The sequence below is a fragment of the Chrysochloris asiatica genome, unplaced genomic scaffold, assembly GCF_000296735.1.
Source record: "Chrysochloris asiatica unplaced genomic scaffold, ChrAsi1.0 scaffold00005, whole genome shotgun sequence".
In the NCBI taxonomy this organism is placed as follows: Eukaryota; Metazoa; Chordata; class Mammalia; order Afrosoricida; family Chrysochloridae; genus Chrysochloris; species Chrysochloris asiatica.
The window spans coordinates 12,792,261-12,810,201 of record NW_006408523.1 but is presented as its reverse complement, the minus strand read 5'-3'; the positions used below and the strand labels follow the sequence as shown (position 1 = coordinate 12,810,201).

Genomic DNA, 17,941 nt, shown 5'->3' with positions numbered 1-17,941 from the left:
AGTGTATGTATGCACATGTGTGGCAGAAGAACCCACCAGTGGTGAGGGTGAGGGGGTGTCCCTCTAGTCACCAGAATGGAGGTACTCAAACAGTGGGGGTGGGGGGCAGTGAATAGATACAAAGAAAAAAAAAAAAAATCAGAGCAAAACAAAACAGACAAAGCGGGTTGTCCACCTTTGCTCTGAGGTTCCCAGGGCATTTTTCCAGGTGTGTCTGCTACCCCGCTTGGTCTTGCCGCGTGGTTTCGCCCAAGTTGTCGGCTCCCGTCCGCCGAGCCAAGCCCGGCAGATTCTAAAGTATGCGATTTCTTACTTTTGCTATAAGTTCCAATAGCTATAAGCCTTCGAACCTTTTAAATATTCCTATCTCTGTGGTTCTGAGTTTTGGAGCTCTGCCCTGGATCTGTTTTACCTGGTATTCTGTGGTATTGTTTACCACAATGGTTATTCTTAAACTATGTTTTCCAGGTTTTGTGGACTTGAGTGTAGTTATAAAACACAGGTTATTTTTAAATGTCCCACCTTCTAACACACAAAGAAAATCACCGCCATCGAGTCTATTCTGACTTGTAGCAGCTCTATCGGGTTCCTGAGGCTGTACATCTTTATGGGAGCGGATGGCCTCATTTCACTCCTGTGACTCATCTGGTGCATTTTAACCGCCAGCGTTGAAGCCCAACCTCTAATCCACAGTGCCAGTAGCTACCTACCAGTTTTTCATTAACTTGGAAAAATGCAAAACCAACATCCAACCAATGGGGTTCTACAAACCCAATTTTGTTATATTTTCATCATCATAGTCTTCTTTTGGGGTCCTGAATGGGGTGTTGTGGGACAATACATTGAACCACAGTGTGGTTGAATCTCAAGGTCGGCAGTTCAAATTCACCATCGCTCCTTGGAAGCCCTATACAGGGTCTCTATGAATTGGAATGGACTTGACCGCACTCAACAACAACAGTCTTCTTTAACCCCTCTGATTTTCCTGAGTCGAGTCCGTGTGTTTCATTATTACATAATGTAGTGATGGAGGCCTCAGGACCATCTCCCATTATTTCTCAATCTGCTGTTCCACAAAGGTGACATCACATCCATTTGTAAAGTGTTTGATGGCTTACTTGCAAAGTTTGCTCACAGATGTCACCTCATTTGATGATGTTGATTGTCTCACATGCTGACCCAAAGCTTCACTGTCATTGCCCCACAGAATCAGAGAGTTTCTGAGGGAGAAAGTTTGTTGAAAAACAGAATTAAGAAAAAATGGAGTATTTCCTATGAACTTTTTGAAGCCTCCTTATATTTAGTAATGTTGTTGTTGTTAAGTGCCATCGAGTCGGTTCTGAGTCAGAGATGCCAAATATGGTTTCCCAGGAGTGGCTGGTGAGTTTGAACTGCTGACCTTGTGGTTTAACCCAACTTTGTGTTCCAGTGTTTTATCTTACAGTAGCATACCGTTGCTATAAAGTAAGTTGATCGTTAAAATTTAAGCTCAGAAATGCACATTTTTGGATTTATACTAAATTATTTTCCAGTTACAATTTAAAAATGAATACTTCATAGCATTTCATTCTAGCTGTTGTGTATAATTTAAAATATTTATCTTATGATAAGTACAAAGGGGTCCTGCTAGTCTAGCAGATTATGAGCTGGGTTTCCAACCCAAGGTCAGTAGTTCGAATCTACCAGTTTCTCCGTGGGATTTACAGCATCAGAAATCCTATACACGGTCGCTGTGAATTGGGACCGACTAGAAGGCACTTAAATACAACAACAACAACAACATAAGTTGGAATCTTCTCAGTGGAATACAACCACCACCACCCCCATAGTAAATACAATCCTAAAAAATGTTTTATAGTCAGTTTTGTGTTATCTTAGTGAGAATACAGTTTCTTACTATAATAAACAAAACTTTAAAAATTAGCCTTTGTGCTTTGTAGGAATTTTTTTTAATGGAAGACTTGAGCGGTTATTTTCTGGAAAACATAAATGTAGTTTTCGTTTTGTGTGCATATAAATATTTTGCTTAAAATTGGAATATAACAAATAAGCCATATAAAATAAATACAGTAAATTTTCTAAAGAAGAAACCTAAGCAGTTTTGAACTTTGATTTATTGTTTTTTTTTTAAATCCCATCTAGATTTGGAGGTTGATATGTGGAAGAGTAATCTGCCTTGATTTGAAAGATACTTTCTGCAGTAGTCTGCTTATTTATAATTTTAGAATATTTGAAAGAAGATATGGGAGCAGAAAATTTGCAGTAAGTTTTTAATGTGTTCTGCCTTTCCTGTGTAGGTTATAGAAAAAAAAACTCTTAAAAATTTATTTTAAAATAGACTTATTTTTGTTAGAGCTAGTGTTCTTATTTATGATTCTTTTAAAGTATATGATCCTAGATCTGATTTGGAGCATGGATATTAGCAAAAAAAAAAAGAAAAAAAAGAAAAATTTAAACCATTTTCATAGCAAAATAATATGATAATAATTGAATAATATTGAATGTGAATGAGTAGTAACATTTTTAACCAGGACTGATTTTAATAAACTTCGAATCACTTATTTTGCTTAGTGATTTTTGTTTAACTTGTTAAAAATGATGGCACTGTAAATGTTATATCTTCAACACACTTAGAAACTATGGAAATTAATGTACTTGAACGATAAGTTATTATTCCCTCATTCTGACAAACTTGTTCTAATAGCAACAAACTTTTTTAAAAAAAATATATGTAGCTGGTTCAAACTATATAAATAAGTTTCCTTTTTTGGAGCCTCGTTTATATAAATGTCTCCTGTTTTATTGTCTAGTCCTTTTTGCTGGGTTCCTGGGTTCTGTCAGCCTTGTTTGACTTCATCCTGGTTGAAGCTATGCAGGTCTCATTGGGTATCACCGCAGCCAGTAGTTTGCCTTCTGGATTGTAAGTAGCTCTTAAAGATTGGCTTCATTTAAAACGACTTAAAGCGTCTAAGGCATCATTGCACATGAGGATCAGTAAAAGAGTAATTTAAAATTTCAGGTCTAGTAAAATTGATCTTGTGTGTAAAAAAGTCCAGGTTATGCTTATGTTTTCATTATGTTCTTGATACAAAATCAATTTTACTTTGACTCGTCTTCCTGATCTGAAATCCATATTTTAGACAGTTTCTTAATGACCTCATATTATGGTCCTGATGATAAAATTAATTTCATTTGTTTTTATAGTAAACTTTTGTTTTGTAATTTTTAAATTAACACAGTACAGCACAGTACATAAGGTCATTATGTTAGTTTAGGAAACAAAATAATTTGAAGTTAAACTTCTAAAGAAGGCTTTTAAAAAAAGAATGATATTGTTTGTGTACTGTCACCAAAGGTAACACAAAGTAAGTATATAAGTTAAAATTTTATAGCCAACCTAATTCAGAATATATGTTCTCAAATTGTGTTGTATTCTTAGGGGAAAAGCAAAACAAAAGAGAATGGATGTATATTACCTGAAATAACTACTATCTCAGAGCAGAGTTGTTAGCACAAATCAATAACCTTAAATAATTTCTGAATTAAGAATATAGGGCTGTATTTAGGAGATGAGATAGTATGAAATATAGGTTTTTAAAGTTCTGTGTACTATAGTGTTATTTGAATTTTAATGATAGTTTTTGAGAACTATTGGTTGATTGTATTTATCTTAATTCAAATTCTCTTTGGACCCCTACTTAACAAATATAATTTATGTCCTAATTTCATAGTTGAATTGGTAATATTTATGATGTTATAGATGCCTTTAAAGGGATCAACCAAATTATAGTTGGCATGAGTGCTGACCCTTAGCTGCTTTAATAAGGAATGGTTCTGAATAATATTGAAATGGAGACTGATCAAGTTATGTGACATAATTGCCTTGAAATTGTTGCTGACTTAGATTCATGGTAATTATGCACCACTTAACCGACATGGTTCGGTTCCAAAGACCAAGTCATTATACAAAGATTGACATTATATGAAAATGGAGGCTGATCACATCGGATCAGTTTATTGGGTTGGTTTGCTGAAGCTTGGTTTAAGTGATGATCTCTGTGACGTTGAAATGCCTTGGTGGACCTGCCTTGATATGCCATCGAAGAAGGTATCTCAAAACTTAGAGAGATCGACATGTTGAAGTGGGTATATCATGTTGGATTCACAGACAAGGTGGACATAGTTACTATAATGGACAGTAAAGTCAAAGCAGTAATCAGAAAAGTCTGATTTGTATGGACCTATGGCATTGAGTACAATCCTGGTGGGGTGCTGTGGGCTAATGTGTCAGACTGTAAAGTCTTTTGAGCTACAAGGTTGGTGGTTCGAGCTCATCAGCTGCTCCTTGAAAACCCTATACAGGGTTGCTATGGTCAGAATCGACTCGACGGCACTTAACAACAACAACAATGGCATTGACTACTTAGTTATGGTGTCTCTAGGAGTAAAATAGATAGGAAGTCTAAATATTTATTTGCTCTGTAAAGTGGAAGAATTCTAGGTCAAATGAACAGCAGTGTAATTTTAATTGCCAGAGGCTAGCCATGGCACCTTAATCAATCACTGGACTTGAGCCAGTTTATAGAATGAATGAAGGGAAGGCTGAGTCTCCTTGAGAAAAGATCCCATTATACTGCCGCAAATGTATACTCTTGCTCCTTTCCCAGAGGGATCTAGGGCCTTTTATGAGAGTGATTGTTCATTGGGGAAAAGGAAATAATCAGACCTTTTTGGGCTCTGAACTGACATTACTTCAGAGATTCCAAAACCCTAACTGTGGCACCAGTCAGAGTAGGAGTATGTACAGTTCAGAATATTAACTTAGGTCTGTCTCACAGTGGGGCCAGTGGGGCCCTGAACCCCTCCCTCCTCTAGTGACTTCCCCAGTTCTAGCTGATCCAGTGGTGCTTGAAGTATCAGTGGCAGATAGAGATGATGGTTAGCAGACCCATTTTAATGAATCACAGCGTAGACCCTTAGAAATTTGGAGTACAGCTCTGCCATTCTCTACAGATGACTTGTCTGCTTTTGAAGAACAGCTTTGGGTTTGTTACTGGGCCTTAGTAGAGGTTTAACCATGGCCTTCAAGTCACAATGCAGCCAGAGCTGCTCATCATGAACTCAGTATTGTCTGACCCTCAGAGTCATAAACTTAGTTGTGTACAGCAGCGCTTCATCGTGAAATGGAAGTGATGTACACAAGATTAGGTTCAAACAGGACCTCAACGCACAAATAAGTTGCACGAGGAAGTGGCCCAAATGCCTGGCCCCCGTTCTTGCCATACTGCCTTCCATCTCCCAGTCTTCACCTTTGGCCTCATAGGGAGTTCATTGGACTCAGTTGACTGAGGAAGAGACAGCTCGTGCCTGGTTTACAGATGACTCTTTCTGGGACCTCCCTGAAGGGAAATCCTCCTTGTGGGGAGAATTTGGAATAGTGTACCTGATTGTTCATTTTGCCTGGAAGAAGAGTTGTCCAGATATGTGATTATATACTGTTTCATGGACTGTGGCCAATGGTTTGGCTCTGATCAGGGACTTGGAAGGAATCTGATTGGAAAATCGGTGACAAGGCGGTATGGGGAAGAGGAATGTGGAGTGATCTTTCTGAATTAGACAAAGAAGTGAAGATATTCAGATGTCATGTGAATGTTCTCTTCTCGACAGAAGAGGATTTTAGCCATCATTTGGATTGGATGGCATATTCTGTGGATTCCATCAGCCTCTTTTCTCAGCTACTCCTGTCATTGCTCAGTGGGCTTATGAACAGAATGGCTGTGGTCTATGGTAGCAGGGATGGCGGTTGTGCATGGGCTCAGTAACACAGACTTCCACCCAGTCCAGGCTGACTTGGCTACAGCCACTGCTGAGTGCTCAATTGGCGAACAGCAGAGACTAACATGACGTCCCATGATCCCATTTCTTGAGGTGATCAGCCAGTAACTTGGTGGCATGATAATTGTATTTGACTAATTTCCACCATGGAAAGGGCAGCATGTTGTTCTGGAGACACTTAAGCTAAATATGAATTGGCTTTCCTTGCACACAGTGTTTCTGCCCAAACTACCATTCATGGGCTTAGAGAATGTTCTATCCATCTTCATGCTGCCACCCTACATAGCTTTACCTCAGATCAAGGGACCCAGCAAGTGAGGTGTCAGTGGGCCCATGCTCATGAAATTCACCTCACCGATCTTACCATATTCTCCATCATCCTGAAGCAATTGGCTTGATAGAATGATAGGCTGACCTCTAAAGGTATAATTATGGCACCAGCTGGGTGACAATATCTTGCAGGGTTGGAGCAGTGTTCTCCCTGAAGTTGTAAGAGGAGGCTTTAAAAAGTTCTTGGAAAAATTCTGTTATCTTTTAATACCATTTTCCACTAACTTTTTGATGCTCCCTTGTGTATGCTGTAAACTACATCCAGTACGTGGTGCTGTTTCTCCCATAACCCAGATTTATGGGTCCAGGAATCAAGGGTGGAAATGGGAAGGGTATCTCTCACTATTACCCCTTGTGACCCACTTGGCAAAGCTTTACTTCCTGTTCCATGACGCTGTGCTCTGTGGATTTGGAGGTGTTAGTTCCAAAGGGAGGAGTGACCTGGACACAAAACACTGATGCAATTGAAATTAAGGGTGGCACCCAGCCACTTTGGGCTCTTCATGCCTCTGTATTAAAAGGCAGATTAAGGAGTTATCATATTAACTGGTGTGATTAATCTTGATCACCAAGGAAAATCAGATTGATATCACATGATGGAGGTAAAGAAGTGTCTGTGTAGAATACAGGCAGTCCCTTCGGGCAGCTCTTAGTGTTAGTACTACCTTACCTTGTGGTTTAAGTTAATGGAACACTATGGCAACCCAATTCCGACATGACTATGAATTGCCTACACTTCAGGAATGAAGGTTTGGATAAGCCCACCTAGCAAAGAACCATGATCATTTGAGATACTTGCTGAGAGCGAAGGAAAAACAGAATGTATGGTAGACAAAGGTGGTTCTAAATACCAGCTACAATCGCGTGACCAGTTACAGAAACAAGGACTGTAATTGTTATGAGTATTTCTTCCTTGTTTTATGTGTATATTTAAAATAATAACAAATATTTTTGTTCTCTTTCTTCCCCTGTTGCACTGTTTATCGTATTTGTTGTTGTATAAGAATTCTGAGAAATGGCTAGTGAGTTTGAACCGCCGACCTTGCAGTTCAAAGTGACCTTGCGGCCTAGTGCTTTATCCTGTAGCACCACACCAAGACTCCAGAGTTATCAAATTAAGTGCCTAGAATGTGGCACTCACTCAGCTGCCATTTGTTATCTGAAGGTATTTGTTGTCAGAAGTCCTGTGTCTTTGTCTGTAGCACAGGATGAAGTGGCACACGACGAGCACACACCCTGAGACTCTGTCTAGAGGTAGGCTAGCTTCCACCTTCCCGGACTGGAGTCAACCACATGTATTTCTGTCCTGTCTGACCCAGCACCTGATCAGAGCAGTGATGCAGGCTGGGCTCTCAGGAGCCTCACAGAGCAGCACATGGCTCCAGGTGGCCACCTGTGGTCCCATGGATGCACTCCTCAGAAAGACTGGCAGGTGGAGAGATAGAGGGATGGATGGAGGACAGAGGATGGAGGCTGACATGCACATCCAGGCTTGTCTTCTTAACATGACCTGGGTTCTTTTGTTCTAGAACTGGACCCTCCCCTTCCTACTACCCATTTCCACCATTCTTCCTCCCTCCCAAAACTCCCAACATGAACTTTAAAACAAAATCCTTTTATGGGGGATGTGGTAGGTGGGAACTTCTGGAAATTTCAGATAACCACTTCTATGAGAAAATGTCTCAGTTATTCAACATTTTAAAAAACCTTCCCTGCCTCCCTATTACTCTACTCATGGTGCTGTTTCTTCTTCTGAAATGTCCTTCTGACCCCACAGCCATGGGGAACTCCTGCTTATCCTGGGTCTGCTCAGATTTTCCCGCCTTCTGTAGTTTTCTCCAACCATCGCCCAACCACACTGCATTCATTCTTTCCTCAAGTATACTGTGAACACTCCTCCTAGTTTCTTATCACGTGGAACCTCAGTTCTTTGCTGAAATATTCCTGCCAGGCAGCAACCCAATCTTTGTCCCCTTCAGAGCACCTAGAATCCGCCAGAAAGACTCTTTGGCTCAATGACCCAGGAAGGACAGGGCAGTGGTCGCTCCTACCTGTACAGGAAAGCCACCACTGTGGCAGTGTTGGGATGGGGAATGTTGCTGCTGGGGCAATACATCTACCTACTCTTCAGTCTTATCAAATATAAGTTATGAATGGGGCTAGTGCATGTGCAGTTGAACATATGGTAGTTGTTTCACGTTAGGCACAAGTCTGACCTTACAATGATCTTCACTTAGAGATTATTCATGGTTGAAGGAGAGATGTGTATAGGTGTGGAAGGTGATGGTTAATATCACATGTCACTTTGATTAGGTTATGTATGATTCAGTAGTTTGACAGTCATTGGACTGGCTGATTCTCTATGATGTAAGATAATGTAATCACTTCCATAATGTGATTTGCTGTTATCAGCTAGTCATCTGTAAGAGGAGTTTTCTTGGGGATGTCATCTGCATCCAATATCTGTGAGTATTCTGGCAAAGCGTGCTGGCTTGTTTTGGATCCTGCATTCTGCTCATTGTCATCTAATCTGTCTATCTACCTACCTGTCTACCTATCTATCTTTCTACCTACCTATCTCTCTCTCTCTCTCTCTTACTTGTTCAGCATCTCTAGAGAACCCAGTCTAGGTCATAAACTTTCTACAGTACTAGGACTGCCTGTGCCGGTCTTCTTGTAAAAGTCTGTGAGTTCTCATTCCTCTCAGAATAAAGATAAGACTTCTCTGAGATGCCATCAGGCACCCTCAAATACTGGGAAGGGCTTTGCTATCAGACAGTCCAAAGTAGTGATTCTATCTCTGCCACTGATAAGTGTGATGTGGAGCAAGTTAATTCTCTCAAATTCCATTTCCTGATGTCACTTTATACTTGGATTACTCACTGCCTCTCTACATTTTTTGGAGTCTTGGTTTGGCACTGTAAGTTAAGCTCTGGACTGTTACAAGGTTGGTGATTCCGATCTACCAGGCACTCCCTGGAAACCCGATACAGAGTCGCTGCGAGTTGGAACTGACTCGATGACACTTAACAACAGCAACTGTATAATTTTTAGGGCTATTGTCTTAGGCTGGGTTCTCTAAAGATTAGATAAGTTTATGTCAGAGAATAGACAAGTTTATGTCAAGGAAATGGCTTGCACAGTTGTACGGGTGGGCACGTCTTAAGTCCGCGGCTCAGATGAACCAAGATTGGCAGGTCAGATGGCAGACGGGCAGGTCGGGCAGGTAAGATGGCTGGCTGCTGATGCCTCCCAGGATTGGCAGGTAATAAAGTAGGCCACAAACTCAAGTTCGAGAACTGGAGATCGGATGGTGAGCCCGAGGCAGGCTCCAGATCCCCCAGAAAGCAGGAAAGCTTTGTCCCAGTGTCCAATATATAGGAAGCTGGCCACACCCCTGAGGAAACCTCCTGTCAGCTGATTGGCTGCTCATAGCAGAGCTCATCATAGAGTTGATTACATTATATTGGATATCATCATGGGGGTTAACTACATCTTAATTACCGAACTACTGAGAATGCTGGCCAATTTGACACAAAACCTTGCCTGTCACAGCAGCAGAGAAGATGAAATCACTTATACAATGAACCTAGCAGTAGAACCTCCAATGTGTTGGTTTTTTTCTTTACTTTCAAAGCCTTTACAATCCAACCCCAACCCAGTAATTTTAGCCACTTCTTTTAAAAATAAAAAGAGTTTATTCACTAAATGAATGTTTCCACAAAGAAGTAAAATCCCACAAAAAGAGTTTTTTAAGGTTTATTTTTGCCTCCAGGAGAGAAAGGATGTGCTAATATCATACAAAATATCCTTCTGCCTGGCCCTAGAGTAGTTATGAAGTAATTTTTAAAGAGATTGGAAAAAATACACCAAACATTCCAGTTCATCAGAGCATTTCACTGTTTATGTTGTTTAGTGACCGTAAGCTACCTGATCGAAAACTCTTTCTACGCACACTCCGTATGTAATTGCGATACAGCATGACGCTAATGACTCTGGCTTGAAATTGTTTTGAAACAATGTAATAGAGAATCACATCGAGGCAGGTGCTGAGGTTCATGAGAAAGGTAGTGAAGGCTCCCCAAGGACTGTAGCCACTCTCCTCTCCTGCCAGCATTAAGAAAGCAAAACAGATGTGGAAAGGCGCAAAGCACACCAATACCTGCACCAAAAGGGTGAGGATGATTCGGATCGATTTCTCCTTGACTTTCGGTTTCAGTTTAGATGTCCTTCCATGAAAGAGACTGTGAATTATGACCGAGTAGCACCCAATCATGATGAACAGAGGAAGCAGGAAAAAAAAGATCAGTCGAGTGAAGTTCAATACTTTGATGGATTTTAAGTGGATAATGTCAGAAATCTCCAGGCACGTGGCAGGGATGGAGGCCTTGTCTGGGTCTTTATGTAAAAATAGCAGGGGGACAGTGATCATCAGAGTCATTACCCAGACTCCCACACACGCGAGCACAGCCTTTCTTGTGTTTTTCAGCTCTTTGGAATATTTTGGCTGTACAATGGCCATGTATCTGTCAGCACTAATAAAAGCAAGAAGCCACAGAGCAATACTTGGGTAAAATATGGTGAGAGCACCAAGAATCTGGCAGAAGTGCTCTCCAAATGGCCATTCACCTTTTGCATAATAAAACATTCGAAAGGGTAAGCTCAGTATAAATACTAAGTCCAGCAATGCCACATTCATCATGTAGATTGTTACGGTATTTCTCTTCTTGGTGGTACAACTGAAAACCCATAATGCGGTGACATTAACGAATAATCCAATGATGAAGATACAGCTGTAGAAGACAAGGGCAGCAATCTTGTATTCATCTGGATGTGAGTTGTTGGTCACAATAGGTTGATCTCGATTGCTTGGGGTGGTCATCTTATATCTTGTTGGTAGACATGATCTTAGAAACTGAAAAAAAAAAAAAAGTTAAAAAATATAGAAGGAATACACACATATATAGAGAAACATTGAACTGTGAAGACAGAGTTCTCACACTAAGCTGGGCATGTCAGTGAACATAAATTTTGAGAGCAGTTTATTGTTGAGAGCCAATATTTGTGTGTTAGTATTTTGTTCTGTCGTAAATAGGGTTTGCTATGAGTCAGAACTGACTTGACAGCACCTAATCACAACAATATCTGTTAAGAAATATACACAGATATTGTATATTATTAATATATGCCATTAGTAACTATTACTAATTTTGTTGTTAGTTGGACCATCAAGTTGGTACTGACTCCTAGCAACCTCATGCACAACAGAGTGAAACACTGCCAACCTCTAAAAATGGAGTAGCATAGAGCACACATTTACTCATTTTTGTCTCCCTCTGCCCACTTCCCTTCTCCCTTTCTCTTCATGATTTTTGTTTCTGTAGTGTGAAATTAGTAGCAATTGTTCTGATAATAAGCATTCTTTGATTTGGGTGAATTGGGAGACCACCATTCTGAATTGATTGTTATAAAATAGTTTGCCTCTTTTTAGCATCTTCATTCTGTTAAAACATTTTGTAACACAGAATATCAAGGTCCTAATAATTAATTTTTACTCATTAAATATAACCAATATATAAAATATGCATTAGAAAACTAGTAAAGGTTAAAAATAATTTAACACAACTGGTTAATCAGGGAATATTCATAGAGATTTTCACTTGAGGTCCAAAACTTTCTCTTTTTGCCTACTACTTTGAGCACATAGTAGGTACTCTGTAAATATTTGCTGAGTTGATGGAATGAGAAAAGGAAGGAACCTTGCATAGTTAGCCATTAAACCTTTCTTGTTTGTGTGTTTTTGTTGGGAAACTTTTCTTTCAAAGTAGACTCTTCTGTTCTCTATAAATGATCATAAGTCTAGAAACAGCTTTGTCTTATACCACAGTCTCTAGGTCAAGAACTCAACACTTAGAGCAATAAGGGAGCATTTTTATAATGCACAGTTGAGAGCACTGCCCATCGAGTTTTCCAGATTGGGTTTATCTGGGCCCAAGAAGCTGATATCATCTGCTGCAGTGGTACCCAGAAAACAACAGTTCCTAAGGATGCTGATTCATAATATATTGTCAGTATAATAACTTTTCATACCCTCACTCTACCTAGAGAAACTTAAGTATTATTTGTCAAACTAAACTTTGAAAAGGAAGATCAAAGGCAAATATTAAGAAGTTACATGATGTGTATGCAGAATCTAATTCCCATTACCCAAAAAATGTCTATTTTTAAAGGGAAGGAATTTAGTTGCCACTTTACATAAATACCACTGATCCCTTGGTGCTCAATTTCCAACACCTTTGTTGCAGTGCCAACAGCGGTTTCAGAAATAGACAGTACAAACGGATGAAATTTTGGCTGCCCTTGAAATATGGGGGTATATGAAAAGTTTCCCTTAAACAATATCACTTTGCAGATTGGGTTTGTAGTCTCTATTCAGCCCTGAAGCTCTCTTGACTGTGGGAGTGTTCGGTAGCAGGTGATCAGTGGCGTCATGTGCTGTTGGTAATTACGAATTAATTTAGACAACTGCTGTGGACAGGCATAGCCCCCCCGCTCCTCTTCCTCCCTTCCTTTCTCTATTTTGCCCCCCAAAACCAAAATCTAGTTTGCCAAATATTTAGGGCAAATAAGATTTTGGAATACAATTCTGCATATTTAAAAGGCTCATTTAATTATAGCGTTCAGCTATTGCTATGACTAGAATATTAATTTCTATCAAATGATGAAAATGCTGCACAGAAAAGTTAAATCTCTAGTATCACAGAGAGGAGGAAGCTTTTAGAGGCTCGACTCTTTTTTAACTCTCAGTGGTATTTTTTAATACTGCAGTTGTACTGCAAATTAAACTTTGTATTCTTTTTTCTTTATTTTAATATTGTATCAGAACACTCTCTATCCACCCTCTTCACAAGCTTCTGTTTACGTAGCATATTTGCCACCAGCTCTTGCATTGATTGAAAAAAATATGAGGAATGCTTGTGTGTTAAATGCATTACCAGTAGAGGTTGTGTTCTGTACACACAAACCTTTCTGGAAAAGTACTGAAAAGCCATTAGCGTTCATACCTTCATTTTAAAAGACGATTATCTGTGGTCCCCTCACCCCCCTTTAAAAACTTTTAAGTACATTTTATGAAACAATGCAGTTGGAACCATGTGATGGCAAACCCTAATTAGATATGTAGAAAAAAAATACATTTAATAATGGAAAACAATATTGAAAACAAATGAAGAATCATATTAACAATATGGAAAGATGACAGTAAAATTCATTTGAAGATCTTTCACCAACATGGTTTCAGTTATGTTAATCTTATTAAAACAAAGCAATTATTTTAATCCATAGTAAGTGAAGCCTTCGTTGTAACCCCATTATCTATGATGAAGTTAATTAAATGCTGCTTACCTCTTGTCCCTCACAGAGATGTTCATTTGTCAGTTTGCCCAGTTCTGTAAAAGAGTTCGCCTTGGATAGCTTGTACTGAAATAACTCCTTGTACAAATGATACATTTACAACACTCCATATTATTTTTGTCTCTAGCGCTCTGTTGCTTTAAAATGTTGTTTCAAATGTAACACTAGGTAAAGGAGATGATAGTACTGGTTCCCCTCTTCTCTTTCAGGAAGTACTCAGAATAAGGGTTTTTTTTTAACTCATGACTTTACCCTGGATGTGGTTTCTTTCCTTTCACAAATGATTTGTTTATGAAGTCATGTTTAGCATAAGCTGTTCTCGAAATGATGCATATATTTAAAAGAATCGTCCAAAAAGGGCAAAGCGACTTCATTTTGTGGACTTTGATGCACATTCTCTACGTTATCTGTGGAAAAAGAATGGGATTTGATGATGACTAAATCAAGATTCCGAGCTTAGCTGCTTTGTTGCTGCTTCCCTTTCCCAGCTGTTTAACATGATCTAGTTATTTAACTGCCTGATCTTTGGTTCCTCTTAGTTTCTATACAATTAAAATACAGATAATACCCGTCAATAGGATTATTAAACTCTAAATCAGAGAAACCCAAAGTGTTTAGCTTAGTGCCTAGTACTCAGTAGACACTTCTAAACATAGCTAGCACCTAGACAAAGCACCTAAAAATCACAGAATATCCACATTTTACTCTTTAAACATTTCCAAATGGCTAAAATTGATACCCTGTATTGTTTACTTCTGCTTTTCATATGCATATACCTACTTTAGAAGGAGCTCTTGTAGATAGTGGGTTGGGCTGCTAAATGCAAAGACAGCAGTTTGAAACTACCAGCTGCTCTGTGGGAGAAAGATGAGGCTTTCTGCTCCCGTAAAGATTTACAGCGTCAGAAACCCTGTACAGGGTCACCATGAGTCAGAATGGACTCCATGGCACATGTCCACCACCATCACCCACTTTAATTTTGTTTCATATTTTAAGTCCAGTACTTCTCTTCTCTTTACTGTCTTATGAAAGTGAAGAAGTAATTTCTGTTGCCTAACAAGTCTTTGCAAGTGCTGGGAATCTTTACTGAAATACCATGTATATTAGGAGTATTTTAACCAAGGAAGTCAAATGAAACCAGTGGAAAGGGAAGTGACAGTTCAGACTGAGCAGCTGAACCATTGCCTGTCTAATTATATCAACTTCTTTACCTTCTATTTGAAATCTCTTTTGCTTGTCCTAAAATTATAAGTATTTTAATATTTGGTTATACATGATTTGTTAGTTTAAAAAGAACATGAAATGAAATAGTAGTTCGTCTGAAAAAAAGTTACATATTGCTGTGTTAAGTGCTATTAAGTTGGTTCCGACTCATAGTGACTCTGTATAGGGTTTTCAAGGAGCTGCTGGTGGGTTTGAACCGCCAATCTTTTGATTAGCAGTCCAGTGTTTACTCTCCAGCGCCACACTAGCACTCCATATATTACTATGTAGCCACAATAATCACAACGGTACTAGTTCAGTGACAGATACATAGCGCAATAAAGCAGAATTAAGAATCTAGAAGTAAATGCATCTATCTACGGACAGCTGATTTTCAACAAAGGGTCAAAGTCCATTCAGTGGGAGAGGAAACAATCTCTACAACAAATAATTTAGGCTAAACTGCAGCTTGAGGACTAAGGTGCACCTGACCCAGGCCATGGTGTTTTCAATAACCTCATATGGATGTGAAAGCTGGACAGTGAATAAGGAAGATCATAGAAGAATTGATGCCTTTGAGTTGTGGTGTTGGAAGAGAATACTAAAAGTGCCATGGACTGCCAAAAGAACCAATAGATCTGTTTTGGAAGAAGTGCAACCAGAGTGCTCCTTGGAGGCCAGGATGGCTAAGCTTCGTCTCTCATACTTTGGACACATTGTCCGGAGAGGACAGTCGCTAGAGAAGGATGTCATGCTGGGTAAGATGGAGGGTCAGAGAAAAAGAGGAAGGCCCCTAACGAGATGGATCAGCCAGGTGACATAGTTAATGGCGTCAAGTGTGGCAGCGGTAGTGAGGTTGGCCCAGGATTGGACATTGTTTCATTCTGCTGTGCATGGGGTTGCTATGAGTCGGTTCCGACTCGATGACACCTGACAACAACAACAACAAATTGCAGAAAAACAAAACAGGATCTATATCTTATACCATGCGTAAATACAATTTCAAAATGGATAAAAGACCTGAATGTTAAAGGTAAAATGATAAAGTCCTCGTAGGATATATAGCAACAAAATTTGAAGACCTAATTTTTAGCATAAATAACCCATTAAACATAACTTTTTGCACAAACAACAGAATATAATTTAGATAACCAGGACCTCCTAAAAATAATTATGCTTACCAAAAGACTTTACTAGAAACTAACCTACAGACAAAGAAAAAACTCCTTAGCAATGATCTACTGGATAAGGGTCTAATGGAGTCCTGGTGTGGTGCTGTAGGATAAAACACTGGACCACAGGTTGGTTTGAACTACAGGTTAGCAGTTCAGACTCAACAGCCGCTCCTTGAAAACCCTATACAGGGTCACTATGAGTTGGAACCGACTAGATGGCACTTAATAACAACAATAACAGCATCTAAAATATACAGAAAGCTTCAAAAACTCAGCAACAAAATAAACCTAAGCAGAATACTAAACTAAGCAAAGGGCATGTATCAAAGATGGCCAGCAAGTACTTGAAAAGATGCTTGTGATCTTTAGCCATTCTTGTTGTTTTTGCTGTTACGTGCCTCCATTGAGTCAGTTCCAACTCAGAGTGACCCTGCATAGGTAATCTAGGCAGAAGAAAACTTTGTCATTCTCTCGCAGAGTGGCTGGTAGATTTGAACCACTGGCCTTGTAGTTCGCAGCCCAGTGTTTATTGTTCAGAGCCACTGCACTCCCTCTTTTTCCATTGTTGTAGTTGTTAAATGTCGTTGAGCCGGTTCCAACTCATAGTGACCCTATATAGGGTTTTTGAGGAGCTGCTGATACGTTTGAACTACCTTTGTAGTTGACCGTCTAGTGCTTATCCTACAATGCCACACACTGCTGGTAGGACTGTAAAATGGTACAACCAATGTAGAAAATGGTATGGTGCATCTTCAAAAAACTAGAAATAGGAATGCCTTATCATCCGGGAATCCTAGAAACATATAAGAGCAGGGACACAAACAGACATGCAAAACAATGTTCATTGCAGAGTTACTTACAGTAGCAAAAAGATGGGAACAGCCTAAGTGCCCATCAGTGGATAAATGACTAAACAAAATGTAGTACATCCATACGATGCAATATTATACAACTATAACAAATAATGAACAATAGGAGAATATTGAAAGTGCCACGGGCTGCCAAAAGAACCAACAGATCTGTGTTGGAAGAAGTGCAGCCAGAGTGCTCCTTGAAGGCCAAGATGGCCAAACTTTGTCTCTTATACTTCGGACATATTGTCAGAAGGGACCATTTGCTAGAGAAGGATATCATGTTTGGTAAGGTTGGAGGGTCAGAGAAAAAGAGGAAGACCCCCAGCAAGATGGATTGGCAAAGTGGCAGCATCAATGGGCTCAAGCGTGGCAACAGTAGTTTGGTTGGCCCAGGATTGGGCAGTGTTTCGTTCTGTTCTGCATAAGGTCGTTATGAGTCGGTACCCATTCGATGGCACCTAACAACAACAACAACATGACAAATAATGAGGAGTCCGTGAAACATAATGGTTGAATCTGGAGGACATTATGTTCAGTGAAATAAGCCAGTCACAAAAGGACAAATATTGTATGGTCCCAATATTATGAAAAGTAAGGAACAGATACACACATAGAAAGAAAAGTTCTCTGATGGTTACTTTGGAAGGAGGAGGAGCAAAGGGGAACACTCTAGGTAGTAGGCACTATGCATCATTCTAGTGATGGGAAAGCCAATACAAATGATGGTGACGTTTACACAGCTTGAAAAGAGTAACTGAAGACACTAAGAAAAATATAAGACAAAGGGACATCTTTGGTAAATGCTATAGCATATTCATGTACAACAAAGTAACAGCAACCAAAAAGTATGTGGTTACATAGTTAGAAGAGTATGCATATATCTCTGTGGGAAGACATATGCGAGTGCAGCAAGTGTAGGTGTGGTGATGGTGGTTATGTGCTGTGGAGTTGGTTCTGACTCATAGCGATCCTGAATAGGGTTTCTGAGGCTGTAGACCTTTATGGGAGCAGAAAGCCACATCTTTCTCCTGTAGAACCACTGGTAGTTTCAAACTGCTGACCTTGAGATTAGCAGCCCGACTCGTAACCACTACACTCCCAGAGCTCCTTAAGTGTAGGTGTATATATAGA

General features: G+C 39.6%; 2 protein-coding genes across 2 annotated transcripts in view; one reads left to right on the top strand and one right to left on the bottom strand.

The window, feature by feature from the left end:
• Positions 1-17,941, top strand: part of UBAC2 (UBA domain containing 2) — a 226,999-nt gene that overhangs the window by 15,923 nt on the left and 193,135 nt on the right. Inside the window, exons 4-5 of the mRNA XM_006832061.1 lie at positions 2,143-2,262; positions 2,811-2,920. Of these exons, the coding sequence (XP_006832124.1) occupies positions 2,143-2,262; positions 2,811-2,920 (230 nt within the window). The remainder of the gene's footprint in view (positions 1-2,142; positions 2,263-2,810; positions 2,921-17,941) is intronic.
• GPR18 (G protein-coupled receptor 18) lies at positions 10,052-11,047 on the bottom strand. The gene has a single exon (XM_006831977.1). It carries the CDS (start codon positions 11,045-11,047, stop codon positions 10,052-10,054), a length of 996 nt encoding a protein of 331 aa, XP_006832040.1.

What these genes read in the sequence shown, in the direction of transcription:
- GPR18 (XM_006831977.1), bottom strand. Translation starts at nt 11,047, where the DNA reads ATGACCACCCCAAGCAATCGAGATCAACCTATTGTGACCAACAACTCA.